General features: G+C 37.7%; 1 protein-coding gene across 1 annotated transcript in view; it reads left to right on the top strand.

Annotated features, from left to right (window-relative positions):
• Window positions 1-23,915, top strand: part of pth1r (parathyroid hormone 1 receptor) — a 102,276-nt gene that overhangs the window by 23,451 nt on the left and 54,910 nt on the right. Inside the window, exon 2 of the mRNA XM_084120607.1 lies at window positions 21,075-21,174. Within this exon, the coding sequence (XP_083976733.1) occupies window positions 21,075-21,174 (100 nt within the window). The remainder of the gene's footprint in view (window positions 1-21,074; window positions 21,175-23,915) is intronic.

Genomic DNA, 23,915 nt, shown 5'->3' with positions numbered 1-23,915 from the left:
TATAACACTGAGACAAAAATAAATAAATAATTACATACATGCATGGATAATCTGGCACAATCCAACTAAAACGAAACAGTGTAATATAAAATAAAGACGATAGCGATACCATGTCGCCACGTCTCTGCGCCTTCTTGATCACAAATGTGATATTGATTTTATCCAACAGTTTAATAAACTAGAAGTTTATTATTTAATTATTTAACCTAATTTTGCTCCATTTCACTAATGAAAGTGTCTCTGAGCAACACACGGCAGTTTCGTTACTGAATGAACGAATCTTTTGAATGAATGATTCAATGACTCGCTCATTAAGACAGTAAAATGCTTCGTTCCTGAATGAATCGGTTGAATCTCAATGACTCACTCATTAACAGTGACTTGCTGCCACTTACTAGCGGTTTTAATTTCACATTTAATCTATCTTGTTATCTTTAAATCTTTAACAGTCTGTGGAAATGCATCTCAATGCCACTTCTGTGTTTCCTCTGCAATGCAAAGACGGATTTAGTTGATCCTGATTGCATTTGTTTGATAACAATCCTATTGTGTTTTACTATTCTATGTGAGAATTTAACACGTTTAACAGATGATGCAGACATTAATTAGGTTAAAATGGCTTTATAATGGTAAAAATGCCTTTATAAACGGTACAAATAAGTTCAAACTTATTGTAAAAGATGATTTCTGTCACTGCTGTGAACTGACCACACAGAATATGTAGAATATCAGACACTTTAGGAGTCTCTGTCCACAACTTGTAACTTGCAATTACCACTTTTAAAATTACTTAATTGCAAAGAAATTGCTTAAAATGTAAAATGTAAATATAAAATTTAATTTGGATTTCTTATTCAAACAAGATCTTGTCATCCAGAATCTCCTCCCGTCCTCTTTCATCCTTTTCATCAAAAATCTGTTTTAGACGGACAGATCAATACAGTACAGAGAACATCAGAAACATGTGGGATGTTGGAAAATAATAATGTCATTTCTGTTCACCAAATGCTTTTAATCTTCGCTGTTGCTTCAATGCAAATGAACAAGCGCGCCGTTATTTGTTGTGTAGTGACGAGTGTGTTCAAGTAAGCCAGATATGAGCAGATTCTGCGCAACACACTGTATTTAAAGGTGTGGTTGATTATGATTTGACTTTAGTTAGTGTGTAATGTTGCTGTTTGAGCATAAACAACATCTGCAAAGTTACAACGCTCAAAGTTCAAAGCAAAGGGAGATATTTGCTTTTACAGAAATCGCTTTTTAAGGACTACAACAAACGGCTGGTAGAGACTACACGACATTCCTCCCGGGTTAGTGACATCACCAAGCCTAGAATTTACATAAACCCCGCCCCCGGAACACGATTTATAGATTATCATGAGAATATGCTAATCAGTGACTAGAAGATAACTACACATCAGCTTCATAAATTCATCAACTAACCATTCAGAAATGTCCTATTGCTTCTACATGTTGTCACTTCTTCTTGAGTCTCTCTATTATTGTCTGAATCCGGTTTGAACATAAACATTGACATTTTCAGTGCATGTGTGTGTGAGCTGTTGAAGCTCCGCCCCCTGTGCCGGGAGCAGCAGCTCATTTGCATTTAAAGGGACAGACACAAAAACGGTGTGTTTTTGCTCACCCTCAAAAAGTGACAATTTTAACATGCTATATAAACATATCTGTGGGGTATTTTGAGCTAAAACTTCACATACACACTCTGGGGACTTATTTTACATCTTGTGAAAAGGGCATTATAACTCCCCTTTAATATATCATGATGACTCACGAGTATTTGCGCTGAATCTGCGCAGATTTGACTTACACAAACTTCCCCAGCAAAGTGAGTAAACATAATAAGTTGGCTGGTGATTTGACGGCGTTACCTGCATATGGTGGGTTGGCGGGTGTTAATTTCAAACCCTGGATGAGCTGTAATCTAGTTTATAATTGTGTCCCCTTTACTCAGGATATCATCTAGGAAAGGTGTCCTCCTAATCGGCTACAGACAAGCTGTGGCAAAGAGTCACTCTTCACAACACGTCTTATCACGTTAAACCAAAAGCTTTTCACGAGTGTGTGTTATTCTGCCACGCATGAGTAGAGCGTCTGACAGCGGCCGTAGAGCGCGCGGAGGCCAGATCCTTGATAACGGTTAAAGCGCCGGAGGTGCGACTAAAAGGAAGTGACAGCAAAGCCCTGGTGTAATTTCACAGGCCATGTTAGATATGTTTGTAGCTAGTGTCCTTCAAATGACATTAACATCTTACAGTAGCTCATAGAAATGAGCTTTATTAGAGAATACACTTTTGGTCATGGGCAATGTTTATATTACGGCTAATTACATTAGCACTCATTTTCTCAAGAGTAGCGCTGCAGAACACACGGATTAGTCGTCAGGGCATGAATGAAGAGGGGTGCGAGAGCTAGAGACATCTTCTGATGTGATTATGAAGATGCTGGCCACACTTGTAAGCTGGTATTAAACCATGGATACAGTGCAGATACAGTACAGGAACAACGGGAAGTTGATTGAATCAGAATGTTTACCTTAATACTCGTTTCTTGTCTTATTGCGAATGATGGTGCACATTATTACAAATAATTATTTTGTTTGAAGAATTGGTAACACTTTATTTTACAGTGTCCCATGTACTTATCATAGTAATAACAGTAAATGATGCATAATTACATGCAATTAACCCTCAACCAAACCCTAATCCTATCCTAACCCTATAGTAAGTACATGTAGTTCATTAATATTACTCAGCACTTAAATGTATGATTACACTGTCACAATGACACCTTAAAATAAAGTGTAACCGAAGAATTAATTGAATATACATATCAGTCCTACTAGGATTTTGTGATATTTTTTGTGATCAGAATGACTGATTTTGTAGTGGTATATATTTTTTTTAAATAATTAGGATACCACATACCCATTATACAGATATAAACAGTGCTTTAAGTTTAAGGACTGTTTGTTTTCCCCTGTTGTTGTTGTTGATGTTGTTGTTGTTGTTGTTGTTGTTGTTGTTGTTGTTGTTTGATTAACTTTAATGACACAGACAGGAGCCGCTATATATTAGGTTGCTTTCACTTTAAGACCTACAGTAATGCGCGGATACAATACTGACACACATCCCAAACTGGTTCACTCAAGACATAACATCAGGCATAATTATGTGTGTATTTGACCGTTCAAGGGCAATAAGTCTAGAAATAGAGCATAAGAGGAATTATGCAGGATCGCAAAAAAAGTTGCCATTTTGTTGATTTTTGCGTTGTATTCAGCGATTGTGTAATCGCCAAAAACTGATTCACCAAAAACGTTTCCTCTACTACCAATATCATGATATAAATAGTAATTAAACAGTAATACAGTACAGTTGTATGGTGACATCACCCTTTATTCAGATATTAATAAACATCTGTTAAGGATTTTGTAGTCATATTGTGTACTGTAGTTGTGCTTGGAGTCAATTGTTTTATTTGTGATAATAACACAATGAAACATGACAAATTGTGCGACATAATTTACAAGAGAGAACCTACAAAATATGAATAACTGATTATGGTGTAGTCATGTATGCTTCTTACTGTTTTTCTATTTAATTTCTTCTTGCATAGTGAATAAAAACTAGCTGCATTTTGCCTTTTTTGACAAATAATTTTGTCAGGTAAATATCTTAACCAGGTTTAGTGTTTTGTTTGACCTCCATATTTAAAAAAATATCAGATACAGTATTTGCCTCATATTTTGATGGTTTAATTGAACTCGTAGGGTCATTAAACACTAATATCCCTTCTGGACGTCACTTCTGGCCACTACTGTAGATTGAGCGTTTGTCTGAAGCTACAGACCTTTTGGTGTTCATCCTTTCCCATGTGTGTGTGTGTGTGTGTGTGTGTGTGTGTTCCAGACATGTCAACATTCATTTGTCGCAGGACATCTCTTTGAAGGGCTTTCAGACTCATTCTTAATCATATTTGCTTGCCTCAAATCCTTTAATTTGTCCATTCGCTCCCCTGCCTCGGGCCTTTGAGAATGCAAGTCCGAGTCCATCACAACACACCTGTGATGTTTCAGAGAGTGCATTTCGTGTGCATTTACAGAGAACAGCGGCTGTTGTGCACATCTCAGTCCCTCAAACATCTCAACACATTGTTAGCATCTTAGTTATGAGCGTAACATCTGTAGCATCCCGAAATAGACAGCACTTAAGAGAATTAAAAGCAGATCTCCTCTAATCCGTAATCTAGCCGCGGCTGTAATGACCCCAGCCCGCACAGGTTAACAGATGCTGACCGCTGCGCACAGACATCCCCGTCCGGTGTACAGTTACACACCAGTGCCATCCATCACGGTATTGCTGAACACCAGCGTCCACTCTGCACTTTACATAACCCGTCTCTAAGCTGTGGATGAAAATGAAAATGCCGTGTTGGCGGTGGACAACAAAAAGTGTAGTGTATATTAAAAGATCTTATATAATAGATAAAAAACATGACTTTTTTCACTGAGGGGGGAAACGGGCCACACTAAAGCAACACACACTGTTTCCACTGCAGATCTTCAGCCGTATCTGGCCAAGGCAACACTGTAATTAGGAAGTAAATGCTGCACTAAGTCAGAATGTGGTTTTGCGAGCATTTCCAAGGGACAACCAGTCTTGTGGTCTGTGGTTTCTATCATCAAATGCAAATTGCACAGTTGAGGAGGAGTGGCACTGACTCACAGGCTTCGTACGGGCCAGGCTCAAACATTCATGTGGTGTAATATGTCAGAAGCAACATATTCATGTCTTTTCCAGATTGTGGACGTGCCATTAAAAACACCATGGCAAGGCTGTAATTTACAAGATCACTGCCCTCTTTCTTTCTCCTCCTTTTACTGGGTTTTTTTGTTTTTCTTTTGGTGACTCACGCCAACAACAAGGAAGGAAAAGTCAGGCTGTGATGCAATGAATGACAAAATACCTAAAGAAAGAAAACAAACATATACTAGCATTTCCATAATACGCCTGTCCTCGTGGAGATGTGCGCTGCTTCGTCTGGTGTGTGACGGAGAACGACCTCTTCTTCTTTCAGATCAAACATGCAGTGGCTGTGATCTGTGTTCGAAAATGATGAAAATGGGAACCTAAAAATGTGCTTCACGTGGTTACATCTAAATACATTTTATTTTAAGCTAAAATTAATCAAATATAAAAAATAAATGCTAATTCAAAAACTATTAAATAATGCTGGTTGTTGGAAACTAGAAGAGAACAAGATGTTTTACTGTTTTTGAAAGAGTGTCTTCTGCTCATCAAGGCTGTGTTTATTTGATCAAACAATATTGTGAAAAATGATTACAATATAAAACAGCTGTTTTCTATGTGAATATGTAGAATTTCAGCATCATTACTCCAGTCTTCAGTGTCACATGATCCTTCAGAAATCACTCTAATATGAATCACTCTAATACAATTTTTTCAGGATTCTTTGATGAATAGAAAGTTCAAAAGAACAGCATTTATCTGAAATAGAAGCTTTTGTAACATTATAAATGTCTTTACTGTAATTTTGATCAATTTAATTCATTCTTGGTGAATAAAAGTATTCATTTATGTTACCCCCCCACCACTAAAAAAATCTTAGTGACCCCTAACTTTTGAACGGTAGTGTATAATTTTACAAACGGTTTTGAACTTTCTATTCATCACAGAATCCTGAAATAAAAATGTAAATAACTGTTTTCTAATAATCATAAATGTTTCTTGAGCATCAAATCATCATATTAGAGTGATTTCTGAAGGATCATGTGACACTGAAGACTGGAGTAATGATGCTGAAAATACAGCTTTGATCACAGGAATAAATTACACTTTGCAGTATATTAAAATAGAAAACAGTTGTTTTAAATTCTAATCATATTTCACAATATTACTGTTTTTTTTATTTTTTTTTATTTTTTTAATCAAAGAAATGCAGCCTTAGTGAGATGAACAGACTTCTTACCAATCCCAAACTTTTGAACGGCAGTGTATATGTACTACATATATTCACATATACATGGGAATATGTACACAATTATGAGGAAATATATTATGTTAATAATTTTTCAGATCCTCCAGGCTGTCCTTTACAGCGTCTGCACTTCAGTCTTCTGAATGTTCTTCTGTAAAGCACAAGATGATTTGCACAATGTCCGAGATGCTGTTCACTCTGTTACACTGAAAGTGAATTATACCACACGGCTCCAAACAGGACAGAACACCATTAGTATTCAATATGACACAAATAGCAACAGATCAAAAAATAAATAAAAAAGTTAATGCAGCTAAAATTTAAATCAATCAATAAACAAATAGATAAACTTATAATTTAATGGAGATTTTGCACCTGCTCCTGAACTCTTTCCTCTCCTCCCTGCCCGATGACTGTGTGTCTGCCGTACTGTACCAGTATTGAAATAGCTCCTTATTAGTTTATGTCCTTTTTGCAGCTTGGAAGTATAAATCATATCCACTTTTGTGTTATTAAACACATTCTGCCTAACTCTTCCTTTTGTGCTTCATGGGGAAGGACGATAATTCTGCGACTGAACGAGAGCATGACGACAAAATGTTCTCTTCAGACTGAAGTCTTTAAGGATCGTTCAGGGGGACGGAGGGCTTATGTCCACACACCCGTGATCTTTGACCCCTTTTATCTGCAATACAAATGATTTGGTGGTGTATCTTCTCAAGGTCAATCCCTAGCTAATCCCTGTGGGACTTATAGACTATACAGTAATACACCGTAATAGAACAACTGATAAGTGATCTCATTGTCATGAGTTCCATTGTTAGTACTGTTGTTTTTAGAATAGAATAGAATAGAACAGAATAGAATAGAATAGAATAGAATAGAATAGAACAGAACAGAACAGAACAGAACAGAATAGAATCTTTATTGTCCACTGAGGTGGAAATTCGTCTGATTTGGGACTTTTGTTATGACATTATCTGTCAGATTCAGACTGTAGATTCACTTGCACGCACGTGTTATGATTACCGCAGCTGAAATGTCACTGTATTTATGTTACTGAAGATTGTGTTTTCAGTGATTATGTGTTGTTGCAGTTGCCTCTCAAATGCATGCTGTTGTTTGTTATGATCATATTCTTAAAAACATGACGTGAATGGTCAGGGCGTTATGAGTATGTTCCTGTAGTGCTGTAAATGCAGTATGGTATAGAGTAGGGCTTTTTCTAGACTAGTGCTCGGTCATGGTGCTCTTTGTTGTTTATTTTATTATTTCAATGAAATTAATGTACTATATTTTAGTTTGATAATGTTTTTTATTTAATATTTTGTATGTTTAGGGGATTTTATGGTGCTAAATTATATTTCCGCTGTATTTATAATCCATTTATTCACTTTTTGAGCATAGACCTGAAAATAAAATTCCAACTTAAACTGTGGTAAAGCTTTAGAGCGACAGACTTAAGTTTGATCTCTTTTCACAGACGACACTTGGCAGATTATTGCTCAAGTGAAAAAAGTTTGAAAAAGTGAACTTAAAAAAATGACTGAATTTTACGTTTATTGGTATGAAAAATGCACAAAAATACTATTTTCAATTTTTGCGTTCAAAATGTTTAATTCAAAACACGTTTTACTCTAAAACTGCAAGAAAATCAAAGCCATAAATCTAAACAAGTTGTTCCAAATTTGAGCTTGATATCTCAAAAAATAGCTTTCAGTGAGAGTGTGTTCGGCTGCAGTACCAAACGCTTCCACTAGAGGAAATCCGTCTCCCATTCATTTCCAATGCGTCATTTCAGACCGCGAGGAGCACAAGTTGGACTATGTTTTACAGGACCATTTAACCTTTTCGAATCATGCCCATAATTTTGTGTGTGTGTGTGTGTGTTCACACAGCAAGTGCCAAAACATTTACCAAGTTTCGTACCATTCCGATGGAGTAAAAAATGTACATTTTTTTAAACATTTTTAATAAATAAAAAATAGCCGAAGAGCACCAGATTGTTAAGCCGCCTAGTTGCATGTTTATGATATTAATGTAATTACTTGAATATAAAGTGGTGGTGGGCATTCAAAAATGGTTTGAGTTTCAGAGCTGAGAAAGAGTATTAAATGTAATATTCTTCTTCATTACAGAGAAATACTGAACCATAATAATGAGCCTTTAAACATAAATGAAGCACTCAAGCGCACACATAAAGCCTGCTGCAGTGTACCGGCAAAAAATAATGACTGCGTCTGCAGACTGTCTGAACATCTTAACAGTTTATTAATAAACATATGTTTTTCTGAGTCAGTGTCAGCCGAATATGAAGCTGTCGACTCACGCTCGTCCTCTCGCTATAGCAGATCCGCTTAGAGAGAAATGCCTAAGTTAAACGTGTCATGCCAATCTCTGGGATCGTTCTCCTTCGGCCTCGTTCTCTCGCTCCTCCACTGTCGGCCAAACCAAGAACGTAATGCCTTTATATAGCGCTCAAGCTCTATTTTCTAAGTGAACCACTGATGTGGGTAATGGGTAAATGAATTCAATGGTAGTGTTTTCTGAATGAAACACCAGAGCTGTGCATTTTGAGAGATGTGTTTAATGTAGAGAGCTGTGTTTATCTCAAACTGAGTATAAAGAAGATAATGTGCTTGAAAGGTTTCACTGAGTGTGCCTCAAATAACCATTTTTTACTGTGTAAGCAACATTAAAAACTGTAATTATCAATCCCAGATCATAAAACAATATACCCCATGACTGTCCGCCTCTCTTTCCATTGTTCTGGGAAAGTTTGAACAAAACTTGCAGAAACCGCAGTAAAGTCAACTCAGCACCAAATATCTGCTTGATTACTGCCAAAAACTGAAGCCCACAAATACTGTGTACATAGTTTGCTTCTCAGAAATGATGACAAACAAAGCGTTTTGGAGCGTGACTGTGTTTGCCCACAGTGATGATGCAAAGCTTGACCACTGCTGGTCTCGGTGTGGCTAACGTGAACAGTGCTGCCATGTCCGCTCGCTGGGCCTGAGCTCGCCTGAGCTCGCCCTGGGCCCGCCACACAGGAACAGCCTCTGAAACGAGCTCTCCAGCGTCCCAATCCTGGAATCACTCATTTACACGTTAAACTAGCTTAACATTCACAACAGCATTAATCTCACAAGAATGCACCATAGTAACAGTTTCCACCAAATCACATAACGACTGCATGATATGTGCAGCTTGTTCAGGAGAGGTCAGTGATTACACGTACAATCCCAGAATCCCACACACTTACAAAAACACTGGGTTTAAAACAACCAAATGTGGGTTGTTTCAACCCAAGGGCTGGGTAAACATAGGACAATACACATGTTGGGTTCATTTTACCCAGCATACTGGGTTGATTCATTTTTACTACAGTACTAGTTTTTTAATTTTTTTAATTTTTACTTCATACATGAAGTAATGTTTATGGATTAACCTAAATCCTCTACACTTTTTTTTTTTTTAAATACTCGCTATATGCTGTGACTGACTCCATAACCTGTCCGTAAACAATGAGTGTACAGTTCTGAGAACATATTTGAACTTTCTAAGCATTTATATTCTGTATCTTTTTTTTGAATAAAATCATAAAATGACCCAGGAACTACCCAAACACTGAAAGAATAACCCAAAAAGCTTAACCCAGGATTTGGGTTCAAAAAATAGCCCAAGTTTGTTTAGAGTGAAGGAAGGACCTGAGAATCTAGAGACCAAAATATTATCATAAATTCATATTTCCTTCAGAAATGTATAAATCTATATATTACGAACTGAACATGGCATCCCCTTGAAACTTTCAAAAGTTTCAGTCTTTTTGTCCCTTAACACAGTTGTGTTGTGGTGACAGTCACTGTAGCACTTACAATGCATTATTATGTGGTTACCATGGTACATTATTAGTGAGGGTAATCTAATATAAATCAGTATGTGGGTACTTGTCATGTGATCACTGTCATGTTGAAGACTCTTAGTTTGTATTTTCTTTCCTCGTTGCATTCTTCTCAATTCTTCCTGTGTTTAATCTGTTCCCTCGGTTAGTCACTGGCTGTGTGCATGGAAACTATGTACAAACCTTAATTAAACTATTTAATAATCAAGTTAATTGGATTGTATCCCTGTATGATATTACGCTGTACCCACATTGAACCAGCGGATTGGAAAACGGGTGGATGCATGATTCAGCTGCGGCTCATTCAGTGCAACCGTCGCAGTGCATTATGGGTATTCTCTAGCCGCTGAGCATACATCGGTTGTTCACTCGTTATTGTGGTGCATTGTGGGATTGAATGAGTGCACTCAATAACGTCCACTATGGTTTCGGACACCACTACTAATGGCTGTCCCCTCAATAGTGCCATATTTAAGGGTATAGGGGGCGATTTCAGACACAGCCATTGTTTACCTGTGTCATCTTTAGTTCCTCGTTCACTCGGCGTATTTATACCTTTGTTTGTCAGATGTCTCTTGTACTAATTACTTCAGTGTATAATTACACCTTTGGCAGGACTTGTGCAAACTAGGCCTTTTTGTGTTATACACACATAAGTATTATTACAATCCATTAAATAATTATCCTGCATTATAAAACTGACCATAGATCAGTTAAAGCGTTAGACACTTGTTAATGTCTTCATCGGATCAACACCCTTTAGCGGGAAAACAAGGGCCGAATCAGAACGACGGAACAAAGCCTTGTTTGACTTGATGAGTCTGAAACAACCTCCAAACCACTGATTCAGAACAAGATTTGTGAAGTGCACATCACCAGTCCCTTGTTGGTTATTATTGTACCATGTCTTGTAGATCTGATATGACTAGTATACTGTGATTTTTTTCCGGCTCTGGCTGCTGAGATCTGGTTTTCTTTAATAAATAAGCTGCATTTAGAGCCACGCCTCAACTATTCCTCTACTACACGTTACAATCACATGATTAGTTCTACCATTCGTCTGAGGAAATATTGCTATAAATGATAACTTAATGAGGTACGACTCAAAATATAACAGTGTGCAAATCTGCAGAAACCGTGTTTGTTTTAGTATTAATGGGTCAGGCAGAGTCAGCAGCCTATTCATAAAATCATAAAGTCACACAGTGCCAAGCTGGATATCTCCTGCTCTCTTAAGCCTAAATACAGTAAACTCAATATTAGTTGAGGTGTTTCCTTGAAAAGACATAAATGCGCGGTGTCATTCAAACACAGGGAGTGCAAAACCCTGGCGTATTTATACTCTGTGTATTTTTCTCGTTTTCTTCCTGGACGGCCTCCAGCGCTGTTTAACAAAAAGAAGACTGTTTTGAATGAAATGCTATAAATTAGAATATCTCAGCTTCCCCCTTGACTCTAATGTTTACTTTGGTGGCTGGGAGTCAAGCCAATGGAGAAGGAATAGTTTTCAGAAATAATTGTGAGGCACAGACTAATTACTTGTGATCCGCCTCTGGGGAAAGCTTAATCCCGATTCATGCTCAGTATCTTGATAGAGTGGAAAAGACGATCGCTTCCCTGCCAGTTATTGTGTGTTGTTGCCAGCCAGCCTCACAATCGGCGGTCTGTTTGGCGTAATTGAGGAACACCTCGCAGCGATGACGAATCTCTGTATCTCTGTATCTCTGCATTGTGCTCCGCTTCAATTCAAAATTCTTAGAGCAGTGTAAACCAGCTATGAATGGCACCAGGATGATATACATCCGATTGGATTAGACTCAGGAATGCCATCCTCAAGAACAGCTGCTGACTGCTGGCGACTCTCTTGAGGAAGTAGCCGTTGACGTTTAGCGAATGAGGTCAGACTTGTGTGACCCCGTAACATAAAGCCACGTGTGTATCTTGACAGGGGATCTTGTTTTCATTAGCTCTGGCCATGAAACTGAATCGTATCAAATGCATTCTCTGAATAAATGTGAATTAAGCAGGAGTGAGAATGTATTCGCTGTCCGCAGATGCATATTCTGCTTTAACTGGCCAAATCAGGTGAGCAGTCACACCCAGATGCTAATGATGTTTGTTATGACACTCTGAGGGGTGAATTCACAAGTTTCATCCCAGGCTCAGTGGGAAAATGTACCTGTGGTGACATTTCTGTTAAATGATATTAGGTTTCTTCTTGTACTTGCGCTTTCAAAGTGAACTGTGCAGTGAGTGGCGTTAAAAGCCAAAAGAGATGAATGTGAATCTGGCATCGCTTTATTGTGTTGGTTGCATGGCTTGCGTAGGCTAGTCAGGTAGTCGACTACTTCAACTAGTCTGAAGCCAGTGAGAACTCAAGCACGCAATCATGACAAAACGACATGCTTGTTTTTCTTAAACTAGAGAGCCGTGACTGCGACCAAGGAGAGTTTTTTTTCAAGTAGGGTTGGGTGTCATTTTAATTTTAACGATTCTGATTCCAATTCTGCTTATCAATTCCAATTTTTATCAATTTTCTAATTTCAATTCCAATGAGGTAAAAAAACGTAGATATCATCCACATTTATTCTAAGTCTTAATGCAAAACATTGAATTGTAGCTGAATATCATGAACAACAATCAACAAGCTAAAGCACACTTACGCAAGGAGCGTTTGCCTGTGGTTTAAAAATAGCATAGCAAAAACAACTAGCCAAGCTAATATCAATTTCAAGCATTATTAAACATAAGTACTGTAAATAATTAAAAAAGAACAAATAAACAAATTAGCAATCGCGCAAATAAACACAACTGAACAAAGATACGACTGATATAAACAGTGCTTTAAGATTTTCAGGTATTCAGGTTCAGAAACTAATCAAATGTAAAATAACACTGCACTTTATGAATAAAATGTACATTACAAATATAGTTACAAAAGTTATTCCGTCAAGAACAGCTTTTGTTGTTTGATTAGTGTTGTTATAGAGACGGCAGCAGGAAGATTAGGCTGCTGTCACTTTACGGGAAAATACATGCAAATCGCACTGGCCAATGTTCATTGGCTCGTTCTGTGACCACTTGGAGGTGATTGGGCTCGCAGACGTCAGCTCCGACGCAGCGTCAAACGTGACTGACTGAATAGGAACTCAGTTCAGTGTCGCGCTCTGTGGAAAACAGTGATCTATCATTCTAAGTTGAATATCAACGTTTTTATGTCATTTGTTAATGTGGATTCGGGGACACATTCATGTTTTTATTTGTGGAGTATTATTTTAATTTTGAAGTGAAAAGTTTCCCAGTATTGGCACAAACAGTTTAGATGTTTTTACTAGTGCTATTATTTTAAAATATAATACATATTGTATCCCATGTTATTTATTCTGTAATTCCTTGAGTTAGATGTACATTTCAGACATTCAAAACTTTTAGGCTAATTCGCTGAATTCACAGTGTTGCTATTAAAATATGGACAGTAAAATATTCATTCATATGCCTATAAATAAGTCCTATAATAAGTTAACATTCCAGATAAATCTTTGATTGGGGATTTTCTCTGTCTGTCATCGGTTATTGAAGTATTCAACTAAATTTAAATAGAATTGTTGATTTAAAAAAAAAAAAAAGTTGATTGGAACAAAAAAAAAAATTGCGCATTGGCTGATGCGTAATATCTCACAATGTACAACGTTCTTAAGGAGGATTTATTCTCCTAAGTCTTGTATCTGTTTTCTACTTTGCGAACTGTAGATTTGTTTGAATGTGTTGTCCTGTTTCTCACTGGACTTGCCTCTGCATAACATTAAACCAGTCCTGAGCAAATTTATATCTTGGTCTTCTTTCCCGCCTGCTTGGATTGGGTTCTGGAATATTCTATATTGGCCCATCCAGAACACCAAACAAGTTGTGTCTTTCCCATATTTACTTGTGGCAAAATGTTGTTCCATTTGTGGTTGTTTACTGTGCGTAGCCATAAATGTCTCTCCTCTGTACACCCTTTCAGTGCCCAAAATATGACTTCCCTTCACCTCCTTACTTGAGAAAAGAGAAAATATTGATGGATAGAATATTATGTTTACAGATGCTGCCAGTCGGTGGGGTCAGATGTTTCGGCGTCAGAAATGCCCAGTCTGGCGTGGAGGTGGAAAAACAGGGCTAGAAAGGATGATGTGATTGAGACTGTGATTGCCACTATGAAGCAGACAATTTGGGTTGGCTGACTTCAATTTACTTTGGACGAGTCACATGCTTGTCCGTCTCTACTACTCAAGCTGACAGGAGGAAGTTAGTGGTGATTTTCTTCACTGAAAACCCTCTTAAGGAAACCTTACTGTCTACTGTCTCAGAAGAGTGCAGTTACGCCATCTGCCAGTAAGGGTTAACTTGTTCAACCCCTCCCTTCAAACATCTGACTTACATTTTTTCACTTAACTCTTTCCCCGCCATTAACAAGTTTTTACGGCAATCCGTGTTTTCACTGTCATGCGGTAGGGGGCGCTGTTACACATCTTCTGAAAGAGTGCAGCATCTTGAGTGTCAAAAACAAGCAAAGAAGAAGATCTGCGTAAACCAGAAGAAGTGGATAGATAGCTTTTCTAGTAGCTAACTACTTTTTCCAGCAAGTACGGGTTTAGCGCGACCAAAGCTACATTAATTTTTGCGTTTTGACGAATCTGCAATTAATTGAAGCGGCACAGCATCTTCTTATTAATCACAAACTAAAATTATGCATTTCCTCCATCTATTGTTATATCACACATCTTGCTTATTCACCGAGATCGTCTGGTGATTATGTAAAGGACGTGGGTTCACTGGGTTGATATTTTACATAAATCGACAAGCAAAGGTTACGCTATTATATGTAAGTTATGCGAACCAAAGATTAAGACAGTGTCTGTGTGGAAGACTTCAAGCACATACAGGCGAATCATAGCCTTTTTAAATTGATTCATTGTTCTGCTTTATTGCAGTCTATATCAAATGTCAAATATCTTTTTTTTGGAGTGAACAGGCCTTTAGAGATTTCATGAAAATGCATGATATTTCAGCCATTTCAACACATTCCACTCAGGTCCGTCTTTCTCATCCGAGGACACAGATTTCTGCTGTGCTCTTTTATCATGCCTTTATCGTCTCTGGTTTTTCTACCTCTGCCTTTCTGGAAATAAAATAAAAATGTCTATGAGACGCTGGCCTCATTATCATATCCAAACATGGCAGTGCACAGTAGAGTTGAGAGTCACTCGACCACTCGGTCGTAAGATAAAAGACATGCTATTCATTTCATTAATTTGGGATTTTGGCCTGGCCATTTGGAAAATATTGTGATTTAATTTAATGAAATCCTGCCTGGCTACTGTGCTTATATAAGTGTGAAATGTTGACTGCCGTGTACCGTGAAAGGTAAATGTTTTTAGACACAAAAAGAAAATGTTGATTTAATGCCTAAATTAGTGCTACTGCATTCGAGTCAAACTACTGGACATTTTCATATTTATCCATCTTGATTAATGTCAGTCTGACTTCCAACTACATTTCTTCATGGATGTCAAATATCAGGTGCAAATGACACCCATAGTAATCCAATTCATTATATTCATAAGAAAACAAGCTAAACTGTCTTAGTGAATAGACAAAATGCAATATTAACTCATGGTTGTCTGACATTACTGATTGTGTGTCATTTCTGTGTCACCAAATGTTACAACTACATATTCTAATGCTTGCATTGCAACAAAATAGCAGTTTCAAGTGCATTTGTTGACTGAAGAAACCCCATTGGTCGAGCCAGTTTTGCGGTGTGGGGTCCATCACTCCACAAAGCCACAGTGTTTAGACCGTTCAGGAGAAATCAGCCGATGAACGACTTGCTTCCCGTCTCTGCGTTTTATGCTTAGATAAAAGAAGGCACTGTAACATCCAAAAAATGACATACCATACCTGTGAAGAATGAAAACAAGCCTGCCTTATAATGAAATATTCACTCTTGAATCCTGTTGCGACCTTCAACACTTTTCTATTTAAAGGTATGGTTGATTATGATTTCACTTGTCTAACTTTAGTTAGTGTGTAATGTTGCTGTTTGAGCATAAACAACATCTGCAAAGTTACAACGCTCAAAGTTCAAAGCAAAGGGAGATATTTGATTTTAAAGAAATCGCTTTTTAAGGACTACAACAAACGGCTGATAGAGACTACACGACATTTCTCCCGGGTTAGTGACATCACCAAGCCTAGAATTTACATAAACCCCGCCCCCTGAACACGATTTATAGATTATCAAGACAGAATATGCTAATCAATGACTAGAAGATAACTACACATAAGCTTCATAAATTTACCAACTAACCAATCAGAAATGTTGTCTACATGTTGTCACTTCTTCTTGAGTCTCTCCATCTTTGTCTGAATCCGGTTTGAACATAAAAGGCTAAAAGTTTAAGTGAGGTGTATGTTCCTGTAGATAGATGCCACAAGGCTTTACTGCCGATCACACTGAAATGGGATCCTCCAATCGGAGAAGTTGCCGTTTCCGTGAAAATGAAACATGCTGCTTTTCAGTCGTGCCTTGATTCTTAACTGTAGGATTTTAAAATGCCACTGTAGGAAAAATACTCGCTGCATCCGAAACTGATACTCGAGGTCCTTGCACACCGAGTCCGAAATTCTCGTCCGAAATATTTGCACGTTAAAAAATAAATACGAACACGAAACAACGCATATGAAAATTTCGGACTCGGTGTGCAAGGACCTTTACTTTGAGGCCGTCAAGTGTGTTGTACTACTCTATAGTATGAATATGGGTAGGATGAATGAAATTTGGACGTATGTTTTCACTGTCACATGACCTACCAGAATCACTTGTGTCACTTCACTGCCGTTCACAACTCGTCTCCCGTGGCCTTATGGGATAGGAAAGTTGATCAGATACACACTTCAGTATCTCAATTGGAAATAGTAAGCCAGTAAAGCAAGTGCCATTGAGAACTGTATGCTGAGCACATATAAAAGCAGTTTTACAGTAATAACAGGAAAATAATGGAACAAAGTTTGTTTCTAGAAGAAAATAGTGTCATAGTCCAGCTTAAGTAAGTTCAGTGATGTTCATTTTTGTTGTAAAAAAAAGTAAGTCAGCCAAGCCAGTGCCATTGATATGAATGTGAAGTGTGTGCTGAGCACGTGCTGTGCTAGTGTTAAACAACCAGTGAAGAAACTGCAGTCAGGTCTATCAAACACCTTCCCTGAGACTGAGATCAATCAGTGTTGACAAGCTCTTAGCAAACGCAAGGTTCATTTTCTCTGTGTCAATGCAAGAAAAATTAATTCCATCTTATAAGCACTGAAACCGACAAGCGACGCACTATAATCTCTAAAGGCCTGATGTGGCTGTTTTTCATCTATAAATAGCACGCATGCTTTGGGTAAATGAGGATGATGATAGTAAATCGGTGGTTCTCATATAACCGTAGCTTGTTCAGGAACAGAACGTCTAATTATGGCTGTGAGCAACTCTTCCAGCTTGGATGCGTTTTATTCTTTAAGATATGGATTTCTGGACATTGTAAGGCAAGCTAAATCCGAGTGCTGTTAATGGGAAAGCATTTCTATGTAACAAGAGTTGGCAGTTATTAGTTAGCATTAAAGAAGGAAATAAAATATAGAGGTTGAAAAAATAAATAAATAAACAATGAACTCTTGTTTCCAGTGAATAACTTAATACACTATACCCGAAAATGGGATTTAACATAAGGAAAACTGCTTCAAGACCATTAGCTTAAAGACTCCCTGGAACGCCTCCATTGTAGTCTTGAGTTTCTTCCGGGAATGAACACGCCACAATATTCCTCATTATAATAATTAATGCGCAGAATAAAGGGGCGGGGCCTGGTTGAGTTAGTTAGTAGTGTGTTAAACTGGCGGTTATGGTAAGGGGCGGGACATTTCCCAAACACACTCGAAGCGCTCGACCAATCACAACACACTGCTCCAGCCGACCAATCAGAGCAGAGAAACGCTGACTCGTTGAACTGCTGATAACGACTGAACTTGCGACCACAGTTGGCTAACGATGCTTTCGGGAAACACACTGACAGACTGGGATGCAACAATGTCAAATATGCATGAAAGCCTGAAAAACTGTTCTAGTAGAGCCCAAAAATTCCAGGTTTCCCAATGGATAAATGTGCGCATAACTGGAAATGGTGGCATTTCCGGCATGCTGTAACAGTAGAGAGGAAAGGAAATTAAAGAGATAAAGGGCAAATAATGTAAGCCAAATTCAGAGTCACACCTGCACTGGCTTCACTGCTCAACGTGGACAAAGCATGCCTGAGATTTTACATAAACGTATCCAGCTTATTCCTGACGAGCTCACTGCGTGTTGAATGATGGGTGGCACTGCCGGTTTGGGGAACTTCCATTCAAAAAGACTGAAACTAATCATTTCAAATCACAAGGTTGCCCTAAAAATAAAGCTGATCCGTCAGTTTTCCTTCATGTTTTATTAATTTCAGACATCATGAGAATAACATAACACTTCTTTTAACGTGACAAGAATATCTACGGCAAGATCTCCTTTCAGTCACTGCTTTCTTTTCCTCGTGATTATTTTCTTTTTCCCCTTTGCATTCCTCTGTAATAGTATGAAAAAGGACATGTACTGCACATTTGTGGTCTGTTCTCCCGATTTAATTTATGATACATTCCCATTAATAATTCACTGGAATGCACGAAGAATCTCTCGTTATTCTCCTCAAATCTTGTTTGTTTTCACAGGTAAATACAATTCATTATCAGTCAAAATGACGGAAATCACTTTGAAATAGTGTCATGCATTGCTGAAGTAAATGAACATTTTTGATTAAGGTAACATATGTTACATAATACAGATATATATTACTACAGTGATATTCAACCCGTCGTGCTTTTGGGGTTATTCTTGTTGATGCTTTTACGCTTTAAATGTCCTTTTAATGTCCAATGGTTGAACGGTGAGTAGAATAATGTCATCTCTTTGTACCCAGTTTTAAAAATGTATATATATTATTGGGTCACAGAGCGAGCATTTCTCTGATTGTTTACAGCTTAACGGAAGTTACACCCATATTTCGCACAAAGCATCATGGGGTGTAGGAATAAGGTGGATAATTGGATATAAGAATATCACATAAGAATATTACATACAGCACTTTCATAAACCAAAAGCCCAACTGAGATAGAAAATGAAGAACCTGTAGAGATTGTTAGATTGAATCTCCACAGCCGGAATATTGGATCCCGTCTCTTTACATGATCCTGTCAGAAATCTTTTTTTTTTTTTTTTTGTATTAGAGATTTTTATCTGATTCACAAAATCAGTGAACAAAACTGTATTAACTAAAGGTATATTTTCAGCCTGAGAGGAAGAGCAATAAACAGGGTTTATTGAATAACCTTAGTTGTGTATATGCTTCAATGCTTAGACTTCATCTGAACTTCATCTCTACTTCGTCTGGACTTCGTTTTGAACTTTGTCTGGCCAGAACAAATCCAACAAGTGTTATCATACCAAAGCGAAAGCAATGGAAAGTTACTGCTTCTCAACATTGTCCTTAAAACCTTGAAAGAGACTTCTCTCTTATCTCTTATGAAGACAAACATCCCTTCGAACCACACTGGCATAAGATTAAACAACAATAGCAAGCATTGCAAGGAAAATAAAAGAATAAAGATGAACAATTAGATGATTAAATTGGATAATAAATTATTCAATTATAAACTATTATGATTAAATTATTATAAATGAATTAAAAGGATAAGCCACACACACACACACACACACACATATGATGCTATTGAGAATCCTTAGATCCTTCAAGATATTGTGCATTGGTTTTTTTGTTTACTTGGCAAAAGCTTTTGTGAGCGTGGAATATGCAGTGATATTAAAGTGATAAAATAGCTGGATATCTTAGAGTTGGTTCTGTGTTTGTCTCCCTGATATATTAGACTGTCTGTTTATCACTAGAGATACAAAATGTGTGCATCGCTCAGAAAATGTACATATAGTGACCTCAAAAACTATATGGGCATTAAAGCCAGACTTAATATTCCACCCGTTGTTCCCTTTTTCAAACTGCTAGTCTTGTGTATGACCATTAGTTAGACGATAATATATCAAACCAAGTGGAATCTGCAAGACAATGATGCTAGAGCTTTCTATCTATCTATCTATCTATCTATCTATCTATCTATCTATCTATCTATCTATCTATCTATCTATCTATCTATCTATCTATCTATCTATCTATCTGTCTATCTGTCTGTCTGTCTGTCTGTCTGTCTGTCTGTCTGTCTATCTATCTATCTATCTATCTATCTGTGTATCTATCTGTCTATCTATCTATCTATCTATCTATCTATCTATCTATCTATCTATCTATCTATCTATCTATCTATCTATCTATCTGTCTGTCTGTCTGTCTGTCTGTCTGTCTGTCTGTCTATCTATCTATCTATCTATCTATCTATCTGTGTATCTGTGTATCTATCTATCTATCTATCTATCTATCTGTGTATCTGTGTATCTATCCATCTATCTATCTATCTATCTATCTATCTGTGTATCTGTGTATCTATCTATCTATCTATCTATCTATCTATCTATCTATCTATCTATCTATCTATCTATCTATCTATCTATCTATCTATCTATCTATCTATCATCTATCTATCTATCTATCTATCTATCTGTCTGTCTGTCTGTCTATCTGTCCGTCTGTTATTATCTTTTTGTATGCATGAATCTATAATGATATATTTTAAGGAATGAAAAAAGCTTTGATAGTGCTTTTAATATCAAATCAAATGTTTGTGAATGTAGTGTGATGTTGGGGTGGCATTGTTTTTATGCAATGCATTTTTATTTAATAAGTGATACTACATACTACATGAAATTAGTTATATATAATCTCTTATACAATAATTAGTAATGGTAAATATTCTGAGCATTTATCTGAGTGAATTAATTACACTGAAGAGCTTGACATAAAAGAATGACATATATAGAGGCTGTTTTATGGTTAAAAAACAATATGCCCTAATAAAGATCAATAATACCCATGGTAATCAACTCTATATTAATCTTTGTTATATATTTTGTGTGTCTGTACAGGTTGATGCTGATGATGTCCTCACGAAAGAGGAACAACTCTATGTTCTGTTCAACGCAAGGCGGATATGCGAGCTGGCGATCAAGTCCAAACAGAAAACTGGTAAGTTATAAATGTTGTATTCTTTAAAAAAAGACTGAGAACACGCAGAGGAAGAAACTGAAATCTGGGCGTCACTGCATAGACATCCACTGTCTCCGAGCACTACCTGAGTGCAGTTCTCTTCACGCTCAGGCCAGCTGGGCATGGCTGAAATGACACCTTTGATGGACGTAGGAGTTGTGGACACATGTGTCTCCGCTTGGAGGTCTCAGGTGCTTGAATGTGACTCTGCGCTACGCCACATCCAATCAGGCTGATGCTAAAACGAACTGGCATTGATTAAGCTGGATCTCTCAGCAACACTCCATCAGTCAGTGCCAAAGCCAACAGAATCCATTAGTTTCTATTACACTGGCCTGACACTTTGTTATTTAAAATATTTAAAACAAATAAGCAGCTGTCTTTCAGCTCCCTGTTTTAAAAAAGCACATGTTTTAGTCTTAGACTCCAGGGTGTAGATTTGGTTTGAACACGGCGGGGGTTGAAGTGTGCAGCAGTTTAGCGGCGTCCTGGGTCAGTCTCCCTTGTGAAATGAAATATAATTTTTGTATTTTTTGGTAAAAATGTATTTTGTGTGTGCGGTATCATACTTAAAACCTACACGCAAATCTGATTACTAAAAGTAATGATAAGTCATTGTTTGGATAGGATACACAGATATGAAGTGTTTTATATGATTTCAGCATCTGAAACCTTTTCAACTGGACAGGATTTTTTACTTCAGAGCACCATGGGAAGTCAGACTTCACCTAACATCTGAAATTGCTAATTTCCTGCTCTCAACAGGTTCTTATTTCATCAGGCTCTGAATGATTTATGTAATATTTTTGGATATCAGAAAGCCAGGTTTTTCCTTATATCAATCATCATTAGAACAGAAAACCTTTTACACAGAGAGAAAAGTAGCCATGTCCAAAATTCATGAAGGTCCAAACTTTAAAACTCTTGATTCTACTCTGCACTTGCTCTTGAAAAATGTATTCAAACGGGAATTGCACTGCATTGTATGTGAGAATTGCAACAGCTGCTCTGCCTCACTGCGGGTTTATTGAATAATCTTAGTTGTGTATATGCTTCAATGCTTAGACTTCATCTGAAGTTCATCTCTACTTCGCCTGGACTTCATTTGAATTTCATCTGGCCAGAACAAATCCAACTAGCGTTAGCATACCAAAGCTAACAAGGAGAATTGAAACATGAAAAATCGGCCGTAACCTACCGCTTTTTCTTGGGTACAGTGAAGTAAGGGCTGTTAAACTATTATGGGCTGTTGCACTGTCTCAGAACAAGCCGTTCTCAGATTCGGGGCAATGTGACGTACTTTTGCACAAGCCCCTCCCACAACTGTTGATTGACACTGCAGCTTTAGCGTAGACCCGCCCTGAGTGAGCTAAACACAGCTGTAGACTAGACTGGGTAAACCCAGCCAGATCTGCCGGCGATTTGATTTAGCTCAGGCTGGAAACCTGTACATTCTTCTATCCTGCGGCGACCAATCACAAACTGGCTTATCCACCTGGTGCGCTATTGGCGGGTTTAACACGATTGGCTCTCACACGACTGTCAATCCAATTCCTTTTAACCTTTCGACGATGCTGAATGGCTTCTTTAGTTTAGCAAACAAATCGCTCGAGTGGGTGCAAGTACCACTCACTTTCATGTTTTTTCTCGTTGTTACTCGAGGATGGATCATTTCCAACAGTTCGTGACCCAGCTTACAGTCTCCGGAGATAGGCCTAACGTTACTGATCACGGCAGAAATGAAAGTGAGTTATGACAGCTCATCGAGTCGTTTTACGGATATAAAGTTTACCAGTTTATTAAGGCCCCACTGAAAAGGTGTGTATATATTTGTTTACTGTTAGTTGTAACGAGTGTTTTGTGTACTTCGCTGTGTATGTTGATGATATTGAAAGAGAGTGTTTATGGATAAGACATTAATGCGCAATTCTTATACTGTGTTTACTCAGCTCTTACAGTGATTCTCTGGAGTAAAACTAACGCTCATCTTTTGTGTGATGGACAATAAACTTCACTGAACTCGTCAGTATATTTTTGGCCATCATTCGGACGGGGTCTGCTACAGCAGGCTTGTATTAATAGTGGAGAAAAGTAGATGACAAATAAGTTATAATCGTAATTAAACTAAACTATACCTGTTCCATCTCCATACAGCATATATTCTCTGGCTCTGTGGGCATTATTGTCCGACTCCCGAGGCGAAATGAACACCGCTACTGAGAGTTTCTGTTTTTGTCCTGATCGTTCTGACTCTGAGCGCGAGCTTGTGAGGCTCCGCCCTCTGTGCTGGCAGCAACAGCTCATTTGCATTTAAAGGGATACACACTAAAACGAAAAATAAAAAATGATCTGTTCGGTATTTTGAGCTAAAACTTCACAAACACACTCTGGGGACATCATAGACTTATTTTACATCTTGTGAAAAGGGGCATAATAAGTGCCCTTTAAGTGATGACATAGTTGAATACATTTTTTCTGTGTCTTATCTTTTCTTAGTGACTTATGTTGTGATGTCTAAACGATACATTGGCATTGCAACATCAGAAAAGAAAAAACAGCAGCTGCTAAATGGAAAACAGCATAGCACAGTTCTGTGTAATCCCTTTTGGGTGATTTGCCACGTTAAATAGAGATCTGGGAATAGAAGAGTGTGTGAAAGGGTTATATTTTTATGGCAACCTCAGTTTCCTTTCACTGTGGTCACTTCAGTCCCTGGAGCA

The sequence above is a fragment of the Abramis brama genome, assembly GCF_963993115.1.
Source record: "Abramis brama genome assembly, chromosome: 7".
Lineage (NCBI taxonomy): Eukaryota > Metazoa > Chordata > Actinopteri > Cypriniformes > Leuciscidae > Abramis > Abramis brama.
Note: the sequence above shows the minus strand (reverse complement) of the source record. Positions and strands in the feature narration are given on the sequence as shown.